General features: G+C 43.3%; 1 protein-coding gene across 1 annotated transcript; it reads left to right on the top strand.

Moving 5' to 3' along the window:
* Positions 1-222: 222 nt before the first annotated feature.
* On the top strand, positions 223-13,109 carry LOC121288454 (mucin-17-like). The gene is made up of 2 exons (XM_041206986.1): positions 223-12,795; positions 13,035-13,109. Exons 1-2 carry the CDS (start codon positions 223-225, stop codon positions 13,107-13,109), a joined length of 12,648 nt encoding a protein of 4,215 aa, XP_041062920.1.
* Positions 13,110-19,204: the final 6,095 nt, after the last annotated feature.

Below are 19,204 nucleotides of genomic sequence, written 5' to 3'. Positions count from 1 at the left end.
CCACAGGTGACTGAAACTTCATCAGAAGCCCATGCAACAAAGATAAACACATCAGTAAACACTGAGGTGTCATCAGGAGTGCATCCTACCCCAACAGAAACCAGTTCAACAACAGCACACATCTCATCTTTAACTGAGTCTTCATCAGAGCCTCACCCAACAATGACACAACCTTCAGTGACAGCAAAAACCCTACCAACAATGACACCATTATTGTCCACAATGGAATCTTCAGCAGAGACGACTTCACCAACACCATCGGTGTCATCTATGACTGAGACTTCATCAGAAACCCATCCAACAATGACAGACACGTCAGTAAAGACTGAGGTGTCATCAGGAGTGCATTCTACACAAACTCAAGTCTCAGCAGTAACAGTGTCTTCATCAGAGACACATCCAACAACAATACTACCAAAATCAACTGCAGCATCCTCATCAGAACCCCATTCAAAATCACAAGGCACATCGATAACTGCTTCTACATCAGAAATCAGTCATTCAACAGCGGAAGTGTCACCCATAACTGAAGCTTCTTCACAATCTCATCCAACAAGGACGCAAGTCTCATCAACAACTGCGTTTTCACCAGTAATCAGTCCAGCAACATCACAAGTGTCGCTTGTCACTGAATCGTCATCAGAAACCTACCCAGCAAACATATCTGTGTCATTGGTAACTGAATCTTCATCAGCAATGCATACAAAAACAAGAGAAGTATCCTCAGTGACTGAGTCCTCAGAAGAACCCACTGCAACAACAGCAGAACTGTCGTCGATGACTGAGACTTCATCAGGATCCCATCCATCAACAACCCACACATCCCTGAAAACTGAACCATCGGCAGAAACCAATCCTACAATGACATACATGTCATCAATAACTGAGTCTTCATCAGAAACTAAAACACCAACACAAGCATCATCAACAACTCTACCTTCATCAGAAATATACACCAAACCAACACAAGTGTCAGCAGTAACAGTGTCTTCATCAGAGACACATCCAACAACAACACTACAATCATCAAATGCAGCATCCTCATCGGAAACCCATTCAAAATCACAGGGCACATCGGTTACTGCTTCTACATCAGAAATCAGTCATTCAACAGCAGAAGCGTCACCCATAACTGAGGCTTCTTCACAATCGCATCCAACAAGGACACAAGTACCCTCAGAAACTGAATTTTTAACAGAAACCAGGCCAGCAACATCACAAGTGTCACCTGTAACGGAATCTTCATCAGAAACCAGTTCAACAATAGCACACATCTCATCTATAACTGAGTCTTCATCAGAGCCCCACCCAACAATGACACAACCTTCAGTAATCTCCAAGTCTTCAACAGAATCGCACCCACCAAACTCTTCAGTATCACTGGTAACTGAAACTTCATCAAAAACCCAACCAACAATTACACCATTATCTTCCACAATGGAATCTTCAGCAGAGATGACTTCACCAACACCACAGGTGACTGAAACTTCATCAGAAGCCCATGCAACCATGATAAACACATCAGTAAACACTGAGGTGTCATCAGGAGTGCATCCTACCCCAACAGAAACCAATTCAACAACAGCACACATCTCATCTTTAACTGAGTCTTCATCAGAGCCTCAACCAACAATGACACAACCTTCAGTAGTCTCAAAGTCTTCAGCAGAACCGCACCTACCAAACTCTTCAGTATCACTGATAACGGAAACTTCATCAAAAACCCCACCAACAATGACAGCATTATCGTCCACAATGGTATCTTCAGCAGAGCCGACTTCACCAACACCACCGGTGTCATCTATGACTGAGACTTCATCAGAAACCCATCCAACAATGACAGAGAAATCAGTAAAGACTGAGGTGTCATCAGAAGTATATCCTACACCAACTCAAATCTCAGCAGTAACATTGTCTTCATCAGAGACATATCCCACAACAATACAACCATCATCAAATGCTGCATCCTCATCAGAAACCCATTCAAAATCAAAAGGCACATCAGTAACTGCTTCTAAACCAGAAATCAGTCATTCAACAGCTGAATTGTCACCCATAACTGAGGCATCTTCACAATCTCATCCAACAATGACACAAGTACCATCAGAAACTGAGTTTTCAACAGAAACCAGGCCAGCAACATCACAAGTGTCACCTGTAACTGAATCTTCATCAGAAACCAGTTCAACCACAGCACACGTGTCATCTATAACTGAGCCTTTATCAGAGCCACACCCAACAATGACACAACCTTCCGTAGTCTCCAACTCTTCAGCAGAACCGCACCCAACGAACACTTCAGTATCACTGATAACTGAAACTTCATTGAAATCCCAACCAACAACACCATTATCATCCACAATGGTATCTTCAGCAGAGACGACTTCAACAACACCACAGGTGTCACCTATGACTGGGACTTCATCAGCAACCCATCCAACAATGACACCATTATCATCCACAATGGAATCTTCAGCTGAGACAACTTCACCAACAGCACAGGTGACTGAAACTTCATCAGAAACCCATGCAACAATGATACACACATCAGTAAACACTGAGGTGTCATCAGGAGTGCATTCTACCCCAACTCAAGTCTCAGCAGTAACATTGTCTTCATCAGAGACACATCCAACAACAATACTACAATCATCAAATGCAGCATCCTCATCGGAAACACATTCAAAATCACAAGGCACATCGGTTACTACTTCTACATCAGAAATCAGTCATTCAACAGCAGAGGTGTCACCCATAACTGAGGCTTCTTCACAATCGCATCCAACAAGGACACAAGTACCCTCAGAAACTGAATTTTCAACAGAAACCAGGCCAGCAACATCACAAATGTCACCTGTAACGGAATCTTCATCAGAAACCAGTTCAACAATAGCACACATCTCATCTATAACTGAGTCTTCATCAGAAACTAAAACACCAACACAAGCATCATCAACAACTCTGCCTTCATCAGAAATATACACCAAACCAACACGAGTGTCAGCAGTAACAGTGTCTTCATCAGAGACACATCCAACAACAGTACTACAATCATCAAATGCAGCATCCTCATCAGAAACCCATTCAAAATCACAAGGCACATCAGTAACAGCTTCTACATCAGAAATCAGTCATTCAACAGCAGAAGTGTCACCCATAACTGAGGCTTCTTCACAATCGCATCCAACAAGGACACAAGTACCCTCAGAAACTGAATTTTCAACAGGAACCAGGCCAGCAACATCACAAGTGTCACCTGTAACGGAATCTTCATCAGAAACCAGTTCAACAATAGCACACATCTCATCTATAACTGAGTCTTCATCAGAGCCCCACCCAACAATGACACAACCTTCAGTAATCTCCAAGTCTTCAACAGAATCGCACCCACCAAACTCTTCAGTATCACTGGTAACTGAAACTTCATCAAAAACCCAACCAACAATTACACCATTATCTTCCACAATGGAATCTTCAGCAGAGATGACTTCACCAACACCACAGGTGACTGAAACTTCATCAGAAGCCCATGCAACAAAGATAAACACATCAGTAAACACTGAGGTGTCATCAGGAGTGCATCCTACCCCAACAGAAACCAGTTCAACAACAGCACACATCTCATCTTTAACTGAGTCTTCATCAGAGCCTCACCCAACAATGACGACACAACCTTCAGTAGTCTCCAAGTCTTCAGCAGAACCACGCCTACCAAACTCTTCAGTATCACTGGTAACGGAAACTTCATCAAAAACCCCACCAACAATGACAGCATTATCGTCCACAATGGTATCTTCAGTAGAGCCGACTTCACCAACACCACCGGTGTCATCTATGACTGAGACTTCATCAGAAACCCATCCAACAATGACAGAGACATCAGTAAAGACTGAGGTGTCATCAGAAGTGTATCCTACACCAACTCAGATCTCAGCAGTAACATTGTCTTCATCAGAGACATATCCCACAACAATAGAAACATCATCAAATGCTGCATCCTCATCAGAAACCCATTCAAAATCAAAAGGCACATCAGTAACTGCTTCTACATCAGAAATCAGACATTCAACAGCTGAAGTGTCACCCATAACTGAGGCATTTTCACAATCTCATCCAACAATGACACAAGTACCATCAGAAACTGAGTTTTCAACAGAAACCAGGCCAGCAACATCACAAGTGTCACCTGTAACTGAATCTTCATCAGAAACCAGTTCAACCACAGCACACGTGTCATCTATAACTGAGCCTTTATCAGAGCCACACCCAACAATGACACAACCTTCCGTAGTCTCCAACTCTTCAGCAGAACCGCACCCAACGAACACTTCAGTATCACTGATAACTGAAACTTCATCAAAATCCCAACCAACAACAACACCATTATCATCCACAATGGTATCTTCAGCAGAGACGACTTCAACAACACCACAGGTGTCACCTATGACTGGGACTTCATCAGCAACCCATCCAACAATGACACCATTATCATCCACAATGGAATCTTCAGCTGAGACAACTTCACCAACAGCACAGGTGACTGAAACTTCATCAGAAACCCATGCAACAATGATAAACACATCAGTAAACACTGAGGTGTCATCAGGAGTGCATCCTACCCCAACTCAAGTCTCAGCAGTAACATTGTCTTCATCAGAGACGCATCCAACAATAATACAACCATCATCAAGGGCAGCATCCTCATCAGAAACCCATTCAAAATCACAAGGCACATCAGTAACTGCTTCTACACCAGAAATCAGTCATTCAACAGCTGAAGTGTCACCCATAACTGAGGCTTCTTCACAGTCTCATCCAACAAGGACACAAGTACCATCAGAAACTGAGTTTTCAACAGAAACCAGGCCAGCAACATCACAGGTGTCACCTGTGACTGAATCTTCTTCAGAAACCAGTTCAACAACAGCACACATCTCATCTTTAACTGAGTCTTCATCGGAGACCCACCCAACAATGACACATCCTTCAGTAGTCTCCAAGTCCCCAGCAAAACCGCACCCACCAAACTCTTCAGTATCACTGGTAACTGAAGTTTCATCAAAAACCCTACCAACAATGACGCCATTATTGTCCACAATGGAATCTTCAGCAGAGACGACTTCACCAACACCATCGGTGTCATCTATGACTGAGACTTCATCAGAAACCCATCCAACAATGACAGACACGTCAGTAAAGACTGAGGTGTCATCAGGAGTGCATTCTACACCAACTCAAGTCTCAGCAGTAACAGTGTCTTCATCAGAGACACATCCAACAACAATACTACCATCATCAACTGCAGCATCCTCATCAGAACCCCATTCAAAATCACAAGGCACATCGATAACTGCTTCTACATCAGAAATCAGTCATTCAACAGCGGAAGTGTCACCCATAACTGAAGCTTCTTCACAATCTCATCCAACAAGGACGCAAGTCTCATCAACAACTGCGTTTTCACCAGTAACCAGTCCAGCAACATCACAAGTGTCGCTTGTCACTGAATCGTCATCAGAAACCTACCCAGCAAACATATCTGTGTCATTGGTAACTAAATCTTCATCAGCAATGCATACAAAAACAAGAGAAGTATCCTCAGTGACTGAGTCCTCAGAAGAACCCACTGCAACAACAGCAGAACTGTCGTCGATGACTGAGACTTCATCAGGATCCCATCCATCAATAACACACACATCCCTGAAAACTGAACCATCGGCAGAAACCAATCCTACAATGACATACATGTCATCAATAACTGAGTCTTCATCAGAAACTAAAACACCAACACAAGCATCATCAACAACTCTGCCTTCATCAGAAATATACACCAAACCAACACAAGTGTCAGCAGTAACAGTGTCTTCATCAGAGACACATCCAACAACAATACTACTATCATCAAATGCAGCATCCTCATCAGAAACCCATTCAAAATCACAAGGCACATCGGTTACTGCTTCTACATCAGAAATCAGTCATTCAACAGCTGAATTGTCACCCATAACTGAGGCATTTTCACAATCTCATCCAACAATGACACAAGTACCATCAGAAACTGAGTTTTCAACAGAAACCAGGCCAGCAACATCACAAGTATCACCTGTAACTGAATCTTCATCAGAAACCAGTTCAACCACAGCACACGTGTCATCTGTAACTGAGCCTTTATCAGAGCCACACCCAACAATGACACAACCTTCCGTAGTCTCCAACTCTTCAGCAGAACCGCACCCAACGAACACTTCAGTATCACTGATAACTGAAACTTCATTGAAATCCCAACCAACAACACCATTATCATCCACAATGGTATCTTCAGCAGAGACGAATTCAACAACACCACAGGTGTCACCTATGACTGGGACTTCATCAGCAACCCATCCAACAATGACACCATTATTATCCACAATGGAATCTTCAGCTGAGACAACTTCACCAACAGCACAGGTGACTGAAACTTCATCAGAAACCCATGCAACAATGATAAACACATCAGTAAACACTGAGGTGTCATCAGGAGTGCATCCTACCCCAACTCAAGTCTCAGCAGTAACATTGTCTTCATCAGAGACGCATCCAACAATAATAGAACCATCATCAAGAGCAGCATCCTCATCAGAAACCCATTCAAAATCACAAGGCATATCAGTAACTGCTTCTACACCAGAAATCAGTCATTCAACAGCTGAAGTGTCACCCATAACCGAGGCTTCTTCACAGCCTCATCCAACAAGGACACAAGTACCATCAGAAACTGAGTTTTCAACAGAAACCAGGCCAGCAACATCACAGGTGTCACCTGTGACTGAATCTTCTTCAGAAACCAGTTCAACAACAGCACACATCTCATCTTTAACTGAGTCTTCATCGGAGACCCACCCAACAATGACACATCCTTCAGTAGTCTCCAAGTCCCCAGCAGAACCGCACCCACCAAACTCTTCAGTATCACTGGTAACTGAAGTTTCATCAAAAACCCTACCAACAATGACACCATTATTGTCCACAATGGAATCTTCAGCAGAGACGACTTCACCAACACCACCGGTGTCATCTATGACTGAGACTTCATCAGAAACCCATCCAACAATGACAGACACGTCAGTAAAGACTGAGGTGTCATCAGGAGTGCATTCTACACCAACTCAAGTCTCAGCAGTAACAGTGTCTTCATCAGAGACACATCCAACAACAATACTACCATCATCAACTGCAGCATCCTCATCAGAACCCCATTCAAAATCACAAGGCACATCGATAACTGCTTCTACATCAGAAATCAGTCATTCAACAGCGGAAGTGTCACCCATAACTGAAGCTTCTTCACAATCTCATCCAACAAGGACGCAAGTCTCATCAACAACTGCGTTTTCACCAGTAACCAGTCCAGCAACATCACAAGTGTCGCTTGTCACTGAATCGTCATCAGAAACCTACCCAGCAAACATATCTGTGTCATTGGTAACTGAATCTTCATCAGCAATGCATACAAAAACAAGAGAAGTATCCTCAGTGACTGAGTCCTCAGAAGAACCCACTGCAACAACAGCAGAACTGTCGTCGATGACTGAGACTTCATCAGGATCCCAGCCATCAACAACGCACACATCCCTGAAAACTGAACCATCGGCAGAAACCAATCCTACAATGACATACATGTCATCAATAACTGAGTCTTCATCAGAAACTAAAAAACCAACACAAGCATCATCAACAACTCTGCCTTCATCAGAAATATACACCAAACCAACACAAGTGTCAGCAGTAACAGTGTCTTCATCAGAGACACATCCAACAACAATACTACAATCATCAAATGCAGCATCCTCATCAGAAACCCATTCAAAATCACAAGGCACATCAGTAACTGCTTCTACATCAGAAATCAGTCATTCAACAGCAGAAGTGTCACCCATAACTGAGGCTTCTTCACAATCGCATCCAACAAGGACACAAGTACCCTCAGAAACTGAATTTTCAACAGGAACCAGGCCAGCAACATCACAAGTGTCACCTGTAACGGAATCTTCATCAGAAACCAGTTCAACAATAGCACACATCTCATCTATAACTGAGTCTTCATCAGAGCCCCACCCAACAATGACACAACCTTCAGTAATCTCCAAGTCTTCAACAGAATCGCACCCACCAAACTCTTCAGTATCACTGGTAACTGAAACTTCATCAAAAACCCAACCAACAATTACACCATTATCTTCCACAATGGAATCTTCAGCAGAGATGACTTCACCAACACCACAGGTGACTGAAACTTCATCAGAAGCCCATGCAACAAAGATAAACACATCAGTAAACACTGAGGTGTCATCAGGAGTGCATCCTACCCCAACAGAAACCAGTTCAACAACAGCACACATCTCATCTTTAACTGAGTCTTCATCAGAGCCTCACCCAACAATGACACAACCTTCAGTAGTCTCCAAGTCTTCAGCAGAACCACGCCTACCAAACTCTTCAGTATCACTGGTAACGGAAACTTCATCAAAAACCCCACCAACAATGACAGCATTATCGTCCACAATGGTATCTTCAGTAGAGCCGACTTCACCAACACCACCGGTGTCATCTATGACTGAGACTTCATCAGAAACCCATCCAACAATGACAGAGACATCAGTAAAGACTGAGGTGTCATCAGAAGTGTATCCTACACCAACTCAGATCTCAGCAGTAACATTGTCTTCATCAGAGACATATCCCACAACAATAGAAACATCATCAAATGCTGCATCCTCATCAGAAACCCATTCAAAATCAAAAGGCACATCAGTAACTGCTTCTACATCAGAAATCAGACATTCAACAGCTGAAGTGTCACCCATAACTGAGGCATTTTCACAATCTCATCCAACAATGACACAAGTACCATCAGAAACTGAGTTTTCAACAGAAACCAGGCCAGCAACATCACAAGTGTCACCTGTAACTGAATCTTCATCAGAAACCAGTTCAACCACAGCACACGTGTCATCTATAACTGAGCCTTTATCAGAGCCACACCCAACAATGACACAACCTTCCGTAGTCTCCAACTCTTCAGCAGAACCGCACCCAACGAACACTTCAGTATCACTGATAACTGAAACTTCATCAAAATCCCAACCAACAACAACACCATTATCATCCACAATGGTATCTTCAGCAGAGACGACTTCAACAACACCACAGGTGTCACCTATGACTGGGACTTCATCAGCAACCCATCCAACAATGACACCATTATCATCCACAATGGAATCTTCAGCTGAGACAACTTCACCAACAGCACAGGTGACTGAAACTTCATCAGAAACCCATGCAACAATGATAAACACATCAGTAAACACTGAGGTGTCATCAGGAGTGCATCCTACCCCAACTCAAGTCTCAGCAGTAACATTGTCTTCATCAGAGACGCATCCAACAATAATACAACCATCATCAAGGGCAGCATCCTCATCAGAAACCCATTCAAAATCACAAGGCATATCAGTAACTGCTTCTACACCAGAAATCAGTCATTCAACAGCTGAAGTGTCACCCATAACCGAGGCTTCTTCACAGCCTCATCCAACAAGGACACAAGTACCATCAGAAACTGAGTTTTCAACAGAAACCAGGCCAGCAACATCACAGGTGTCACCTGTGACTGAATCTTCTTCAGAAACCAGTTCAACAACAGCACACATCTCATCTTTAACTGAGTCTTCATCGGAGACCCACCCAACAATGACACATCCTTCAGTAGTCTCCAAGTCCCCAGCAGAACCGCACCCACCAAACTCTTCAGTATCACTGGTAACTGAAGTTTCATCAAAAACCCTACCAACAATGACACCATTATTGTCCACAATGGAATCTTCAGCAGAGACGACTTCACCAACACCACCGGTGTCATCTATGACTGAGACTTCATCAGAAACCCATCCAACAATGACAGACACGTCAGTAAAGACTGAGGTGTCATCAGGAGTGCATTCTACACCAACTCAAGTCTCAGCAGTAACAGTGTCTTCATCAGAGACACATCCAACAACAATACTACCATCATCAACTGCAGCATCCTCATCAGAACCCCATTCAAAATCACAAGGCACATCGATAACTGCTTCTACATCAGAAATCAGTCATTCAACAGCGGAAGTGTCACCCATAACTGAAGCTTCTTCACAATCTCATCCAACAAGGACGCAAGTCTCATCAACAACTGCGTTTTCACCAGTAACCAGTCCAGCAACATCACAAGTGTCGCTTGTCACTGAATCGTCATCAGAAACCTACCCAGCAAACATATCTGTGTCATTGGTAACTGAATATTCATCAGCAATGCATACAAAAACAAGAGAAGTATCCTCAGTGACTGAGTCCTCAGAAGAACCCACTGCAACAACAGCAGAACTGTCGTCGATGACTGAGACTTCATCAGGATCCCAGCCATCAACAACGCACACATCCCTGAAAACTGAACCATCGGCAGAAACCAATCCTACAATGACATACATGTCATCAATAACTGAGTCTTCATCAGAAACTAAAAAACCAACACAAGCATCATCAACAACTCTGCCTTCATCAGAAATATACACCAAACCAACACAAGTGTCAGCAGTAACAGTGTCTTCATCAGAGACACATCCAACAACAATACTACAATCATCAAATGCAGCATCCTCATCAGAAACCCATTCAAAATCACAAGGCACATCAGTAACTGCTTCTACATCAGAAATCAGTCATTCAACAGCAGAAGTGTCACCCATAACTGAGGCTTCTTCACAATCGCATCCAACAAGGACACAAGTACCCTCAGAAACTGAATTTTCAACAGGAACCAGGCCAGCAACATCACAAGTGTCACCTGTAACGGAATCTTCATCAGAAACCAGTTCAACAATAGCACACATCTCATCTATAACTGAGTCTTCATCAGAGCCCCACCCAACAATGACACAACCTTCAGTAATCTCCAAGTCTTCAACAGAATCGCACACACCAAACTCTTCAGTATCACTGGTAACTGAAACTTCATCAAAAACCCAACCAACAATTACACCATTATCTTCCACAATGGAATCTTCAGCAGAGATGACTTCACCAACACCACAGGTGACTGAAACTTCATCAGAAGCCCATGCAACAAAGATAAACACATCAGTAAACACTGAGGTGTCATCAGGAGTGCATCCTACCCCAACAGAAACCAGTTCAACAACAGCACACATCTCATCTTTAACTGAGTCTTCATCAGAGCCTCACCCAACAATGACACAACCTTCAGTAGTCTCCAAGTCTTCAGCAGAACCACGCCTACCAAACTCTTCAGTATCACTGGTAACGGAAACTTCATCAAAAACCCCACCAACAATGACAGCATTATCGTCCACAATGGTATCTTCAGTAGAGCCGACTTCACCAACACCACCGGTGTCATCTATGACTGAGACTTCATCAGAAACCCATCCAACAATGACAGAGACATCAGTAAAGACTGAGGTGTCATCAGAAGTGTATCCTACACCAACTCAGATCTCAGCAGTAACATTGTCTTCATCAGAGACATATCCCACAACAATAGAAACATCATCAAATGCTGCATCCTCATCAGAAACCCATTCAAAATCAAAAGGCACATCAGTAACTGCTTCTACATCAGAAATCAGACATTCAACAGCTGAAGTGTCACCCATAACTGAGGCATTTTCACAATCTCATCCAACAATGACACAAGTACCATCAGAAACTGAGTTTTCAACAGAAACCAGGCCAGCAACATCACAAGTGTCACCTGTAACTGAATCTTCATCAGAAACCAGTTCAACCACAGCACACGTGTCATCTATAACTGAGCCTTTATCAGAGCCACACCCAACAATGACACAACCTTCCGTAGTCTCCAACTCTTCAGCAGAACCGCACCCAACGAACACTTCAGTATCACTGATAACTGAAACTTCATCAAAATCCCAACCAACAACAACACCATTATCATCCACAATGGTATCTTCAGCAGAGACGACTTCAACAACACCACAGGTGTCACCTATGACTGGGACTTCATCAGCAACCCATCCAACAATGACACCATTATCATCCACAATGGAATCTTCAGCTGAGACAACTTCACCAACAGCACAGGTGACTGAAACTTCATCAGAAACCCATGCAACAATGATAAACACATCAGTAAACACTGAGGTGTCATCAGGAGTGCATCCTACCCCAACTCAAGTCTCAGCAGTAACATTGTCTTCATCAGAGACGCATCCAACAATAATACAACCATCATCAAGGGCAGCATCCTCATCAGAAACCCATTCAAAATCACAAGGCACATCAGTAACTGCTTCTACACCAGAAATCAGTCATTCAACAGCTGAAGTGTCACCCATAACTGAGGCTTCTTCACAGTCTCATCCAACAAGGACACAAGTACCATCAGAAACTGAGTTTTCAACAGAAACCAGGCCAGCAACATCACAGGTGTCACCTGTGACTGAATCTTCTTCAGAAACCAGTTCAACAACAGCACACATCTCATCTTTAACTGAGTCTTCATCGGAGACCCACCCAACAATGACACATCCTTCAGTAGTCTCCAAGTCCCCAGCAAAACCGCACCCACCAAACTCTTCAGTATCACTGGTAACTGAAGTTTCATCAAAAACCCTACCAACAATGACGCCATTATTGTCCACAATGGAATCTTCAGCAGAGACGACTTCACCAACACCATCGGTGTCATCTATGACTGAGACTTCATCAGAAACCCATCCAACAATGACAGACACGTCAGTAAAGACTGAGGTGTCATCAGGAGTGCATTCTACACCAACTCAAGTCTCAGCAGTAACAGTGTCTTCATCAGAGACACATCCAACAACAATACTACCATCATCAACTGCAGCATCCTCATCAGAACCCCATTCAAAATCACAAGGCACATCGATAACTGCTTCTACATCAGAAATCAGTCATTCAACAGCGGAAGTGTCACCCATAACTGAAGCTTCTTCACAATCTCATCCAACAAGGACGCAAGTCTCATCAACAACTGCGTTTTCACCAGTAACCAGTCCAGCAACATCACAAGTGTCGCTTGTCACTGAATCGTCATCAGAAACCTACCCAGCAAACATATCTGTGTCATTGGTAACTGAATCTTCATCAGCAATGCATACAAAAACAAGAGAAGTATCCTCAGTGACTGAGTCCTCAGAAGAACCCACTGCAACAACAGCAGAACTGTCGTCGATGACTGAGACTTCATCAGGATCCCATCCATCAATAACACACACATCCCTGAAAACTGAACCATCGGCAGAAACCAATCCTACAATGACATACATGTCATCAATAACTGAGTCTTCATCAGAAACTAAAACACCAACACAAGCATCATCAACAACTCTGCCTTCATCAGAAATATACACCAAACCAACACAAGTGTCAGCAGTAACAGTGTCTTCATCAGAGACACATCCAACAACAATACTACTATCATCAAATGCAGCATCCTCATCAGAAACCCATTCAAAATCACAAGGCACATCGGTTACTGCTTCTACATCAGAAATCAGTCATTCAACAGCTGAATTGTCACCCATAACTGAGGCATCTTCACAATCTCATCCAACAATGACACAAGTACCATCAGAAACTGAGTTTTCAACAGAAACCAGGCCAGCAACATCACAAGTATCACCTGTAGCTGAATCTTCATCAGAAACCAGTTCAACCACAGCACACGTGTCATCTGTAACTGAGCCTTTATCAGAGCCACACCCAACAATGACACAACCTTCCGTAGTCTCCAACTCTTCAGCAGAACCGCACCCAACGAACACTTCAGTATCACTGATAACTGAAACTTCATTGAAATCCCAACCAACAACACCATTATCATCCACAATGGTATCTTCAGCAGAGACGAATTCAACAACACCACAGGTGTCACCTATGACTGGGACTTCATCAGCAACCCATCCAACAATGACACCATTATTATCCACAATGGAATCTTCAGCTGAGACAACTTCACCAACAGCACAGGTGACTGAAACTTCATCAGAAACCCATGCAACAATGATAAACACATCAGTAAACACTGAGGTGTCATCAGGAGTGCATCCTACCCCAACTCAAGTCTCAGCAGTAACATTGTCTTCATCAGAGACGCATCCAACAATAATAGAACCATCATCAAGAGCAGCATCCTCATCAGAAACCCATTCAAAATCACAAGGCATATCAGTAACTGCTTCTACACCAGAAATCAGTCATTCAACAGCTGAAGTGTCACCCATAACCGAGGCTTCTTCACAGCCTCATCCAACAAGGACACAAGTACCATCAGAAACTGAGTTTTCAACAGAAACCAGGCCAGCAACATCACAGGTGTCACCTGTGACTGAATCTTCTTCAGAAACCAGTTCAACAACAGCACACATCTCATCTTTAACTGAGTCTTCATCGGAGACCCACCCAACAATGACACATCCTTCAGTAGTCTCCAAGTCCCCAGCAGAACCGCACCCACCAAACTCTTCAGTATCACTGGTAACTGAAGTTTCATCAAAAACCCTACCAACAATGACACCATTATTGTCCACAATGGAATCTTCAGCAGAGACGACTTCACCAACACCATCGGTGTCATCTATGACTGAGACTTCATCAGAAACCCATCCAACAATGACAGACACGTCAGTAAAGACTGAGGTGTCATCAGGAGTGCATTCTACACCAACTCAAGTCTCAGCAGTAACAGTGTCTTCATCAGAGACACATCCAACAACAATACTACCATCATCAACTGCAGCATCCTCATCAGAACCCCATTCAAAATCACAAGGCACATCGATAACTGCTTCTACATCAGAAATCAGTCATTCAACAGCGGAAGTGTCACCCATAACTGAAGCTTCTTCACAATCTCATCCAACAAGGACGCAAGTCTCATCAACAACTGCTTTTTCACCAGTAACCAGTCCAGCAACATCACAAGTGTCGCTTGTCACTGAATCGTCATCAGAAACCTACCCAGCAAACATATCTGTGTCATTGGTAACTGAATCTTCATCAGCAATGCATACAAAAACAAGAGAAGTATCCTCAGTGACTGAGTCCTCAGAAGAACCCACTGCAACAACAGCAGAACTGTCGTCGATGACTGAGACTTCATCAGGATCCCAGCCATCAACAACGCACACATCCCTGAAAACTGAACCATCGGCAGAAACCAATCCTACAATGACATACATGTCATCAATAACTGAGTCTTCATCAGAAACTAAAACACCAACACAAGCATCATCAACAACTCTGCCTTCATCAGAAATATACACCAAACCAACACAAGTGTCAGCAGTAACAGTGTCTTCATCAGAGACACATCAAACAACAATACTACAATCATCAAATGCAGCATCCTCATCAGAAACCCATTCAAAATCACAAGGCACATCAGTAACTGCTTCTACATCAGAAATCAGTCATTCAACAGCGGAAGTGTCACCCATAACTGAGGCTTCTTCACAATCGCATCCAACAAGGACACAAGTACCCTCAGAAACTGAATTTTCAACAGAAACCAGGCCAGCAATATCACAAGTGTCACCTGTAACGGAATCTTCATCAGAAACCAGTTCAACAATAGCACACATCTCATCTATAACTGAGTCTTCATCAGAGCCCCACCCAACAATGACACAACCTTCAGTAATCTCCAAGTCTTCAACAGAATCGCACACACCAAACTCTTCAGTATCACTGGTAACTGAAACTTCATCAAAAACCCAACCAACAATTACACCATTATCTTCCACAATGGAATCTTCAGCAGAGATGACTTCACCAACACCACAGGTGACTGAAACCTCATCAGAAGCCCATGCAACAATGATAAACACATCAGTAAACACTGAGGTGTCATCAGGAGTGCATCCTACCCCAACAGAAACCAGTTCAACAACAGCACACATCTCATCTTTAACTGAGTCTTCATCAGAGCCTCACCCAACAATGACACAACCTTCAGTAGTCTCCAAGTCTTCAGCAGTACCACACCGACCAAACTCTTCAGTATCACTGATAACGGAAACTTCATCAAAAACCCCACCAACAATGACAGCATTATCGTCCACAATGGTATCTTCAGCAGAGCCGACTTCACCAACACCACCGGTGTCATCTATGACTGAGACTTCATCAGAAACCCATCCAACAATGACAGAGACATCAGTAAAGACTGAGGTGTCATCAGAAGTGTATCCTACACCAACTCAGATCTCAGCAGTAACATTGTCTTCATCAGAGACATATCCCACAACAATACAACCATCATCAAATGCTGCATCCTCATCAGAAACCCATTCAAAATCAAAAGGCACATCAGTAACTGCTTCTACATCAGAAATCAGTCATTCAACAGCTGAAGTGTCACCCATAACTGAGGCATCTTCACAATCTCATCCAACAATGACACAAGTACCATCAGAAACTGAGTTTTCAACAGAAACCAGGCCAGCAACATCACAAGTATCACCTGTAACTGAATCTTCATCAGAAACCAGTTCAACCACAGCACACGTGTCATCTATAACTGAGCCTTTATCAGAGCCACACCCAACAATGACACAACCTTCCGTAGTCTCCAACTCTTCAGCAGAACTGCACCCAACGAACACTTCAGTATCACTGATAACTGAAACTTCATCAAAATCCCAACCAACAACAACACCATTATCATCCACAATGGTATCTTCAGCAGAGACGACTTCAACAACACCACAGGTGTCACCTATGACTGGGACTTCATCAGCAACCCATCCAACAATGACACCATTATCATCCACAATGGAATCTTCAGCTGAGACAACTTCACCAACAGCACAGGTGACTGAAACTTCATCAGAAACCCATGCAACAATGATAAACACATCAGTAAACACTGAGGTGTCATCAGGAGTGCATCCTACCGCAACTCAAGTCTCAGCAGTAACATTGTCTTCATCAGAGACGCATCCAACAATAATAGAACCATCATCAAGGGCAGCATCCTCATCAGAAACCCATTCAAAATCACAAGGCACATCAGTAACTGCTTCTACACCAGAAATCAGTCATTCAACAGCTGACGTGTCACCCATAACTGAGGCTTCTTCACAGTCTCATCCAACAAGGACACAAGTACCATCAGAAACTGAGTTTTCAACAGAAACCAGGCCAGCAACATCACAGGTGTCACCTGTGACTGAATCTTCTTCAGAAACCAGTTCAACAACAGCACACATCTCATCTTTAACTGAGTCTTCATCGGAGACCCACCCAACAATGACACATCCTTCAGTAGTCTCCAAGTCCCCAGCAGAACCGCACCCACCAAACTCTTCAGTATCACTGGTAACTGAAGTTTCATCAAAAACCCTACCAACAATGACACCATTATTGTCCACAATGGAATCTTCAGCAGAGACGACTTCACCAACACCATCGGTGACATCTATGACTGAGACTTCATCAGAAACCCATCCAACAATGACAGACACGTCAGTAAAGACTGAGGTGTCATCAGGAGTGCATTCTACACCAACTCAAGTCTCAGCAGTAACAGTGTCTTCATCAGAGACACATCCAACAACAATACTACCATCATCAACTGCAGCATCCTCATCAGAACCCCATTCAAAATCACAAGGCACATCGATAACTGCTTCTACATCAGAAATCAGTCATTCAACAGCGGAAGTGTCACCCATAACTGAAGCTTCTTCACAATCTCATCCAACAAGGACGCAAGTCTCATCAACAACTGCGTTTTCACCAGTAACCAGTCCAGCAACATCACAAGTGTCGCTTGTCACTGAATCGTCATCAGAAACCTACCCAGCAAACATATCTGTGTCATTGGTAACTGAATCTTCATCAGCAATGCATACAAAAACAAGAGAAGTATCCTCAGTGACTGAGTCCTCAGAAGAACCCACTGCAACAACAGCAGAACTGTCGTCGATGACTGAGACTTCATCAGGATCCCAGCCATCAACAACGCACACATCCCTGAAAACTGAACCATCGGCAGAAACCAATCCTACAATGACATACATGTCATCAATAACTGAGTCTTCATCAGAAACTAAAACACCAACACAAGCATCATCAACAACTCTGCCTTCATCAGAAATATACACCAAACCAACACAAGTGTCAGCAGTAACAGTGTCTTCATCAGAGACACATCCAACAACAATACTACAATCATCAAATGCAGCATCCTCATCAGAGCCCCATTCAAAATCACAAGGCACATCGGTTACTGCTTCTACATCAGAAATCAGTCATTCAACAGCAGAAGTGTCACCCATAACTGAGGCTTCTTCACAATCGCATCCAACAAGGACACAAGTACCCTCAGAAACTGGATTTTTAACAGAAACCAGGCCAGCAACATCACAAGTGTCACCTGTAACGGAATCTTCATCAGAAACCAGTTCAACAATAGCACACATCTCATCTATAACTGAGTCTTCATCAGAGCCCCACCCAACAATGACACAACCTTCAGTAATCTCCAAGTCTTCAACAGAATCGCACCCACCAAACTCTTCAGTATCACTGGTAACTGAAACTTCATCAAAAACCAAACCAACAATTACACCATTATCTTCCACAATGGAATCTTCAGCAGAGATGACTTCACCAACACCACAGGTGACTGAAACTTCATCAGAAGCCCATGCAACCATGATAAACACATCAGTAAACATTGAGGTGTCATCAGGAGTGCATCCTACCCCAACAGAAACCAGTTCAACAACAGCACACATCTCATCTTTAACTGAGTCTTCATCAGAGCCTCACCCAACAATGACACAACCTTCAGTAGTCTCAAAGTCTTCAGCAGAACCACACCTACCAAACTCTTCAGTATCACTGATAACGGAAACTTCATCAAAAACCCCACCAACAATGACAGCATTATCGTCCACAATGGTATCTTCAGCAGAGCCGACTTCACCAACACCACCGGTGTCATCTATGACTGAGACTTCATCAGAAACCCATCCAACAATGACAGAGATATCAGTAAAGACTGAGGTGTCATCAGAAGTATATCCTACACCAACTCAGATCTCAGCAGTAACATTGTCTTCATCAGAGACATATCCCACAACAATACAACCATCATCAAATGCTGCATCCT

Source organism: Carcharodon carcharias, chromosome 15 (assembly GCF_017639515.1).
Source record: "Carcharodon carcharias isolate sCarCar2 chromosome 15, sCarCar2.pri, whole genome shotgun sequence".
NCBI lineage: Eukaryota > Metazoa > Chordata > Chondrichthyes > Lamniformes > Lamnidae > Carcharodon > Carcharodon carcharias.
This window is presented reverse-complemented; position numbering and strand designations above follow the sequence as displayed.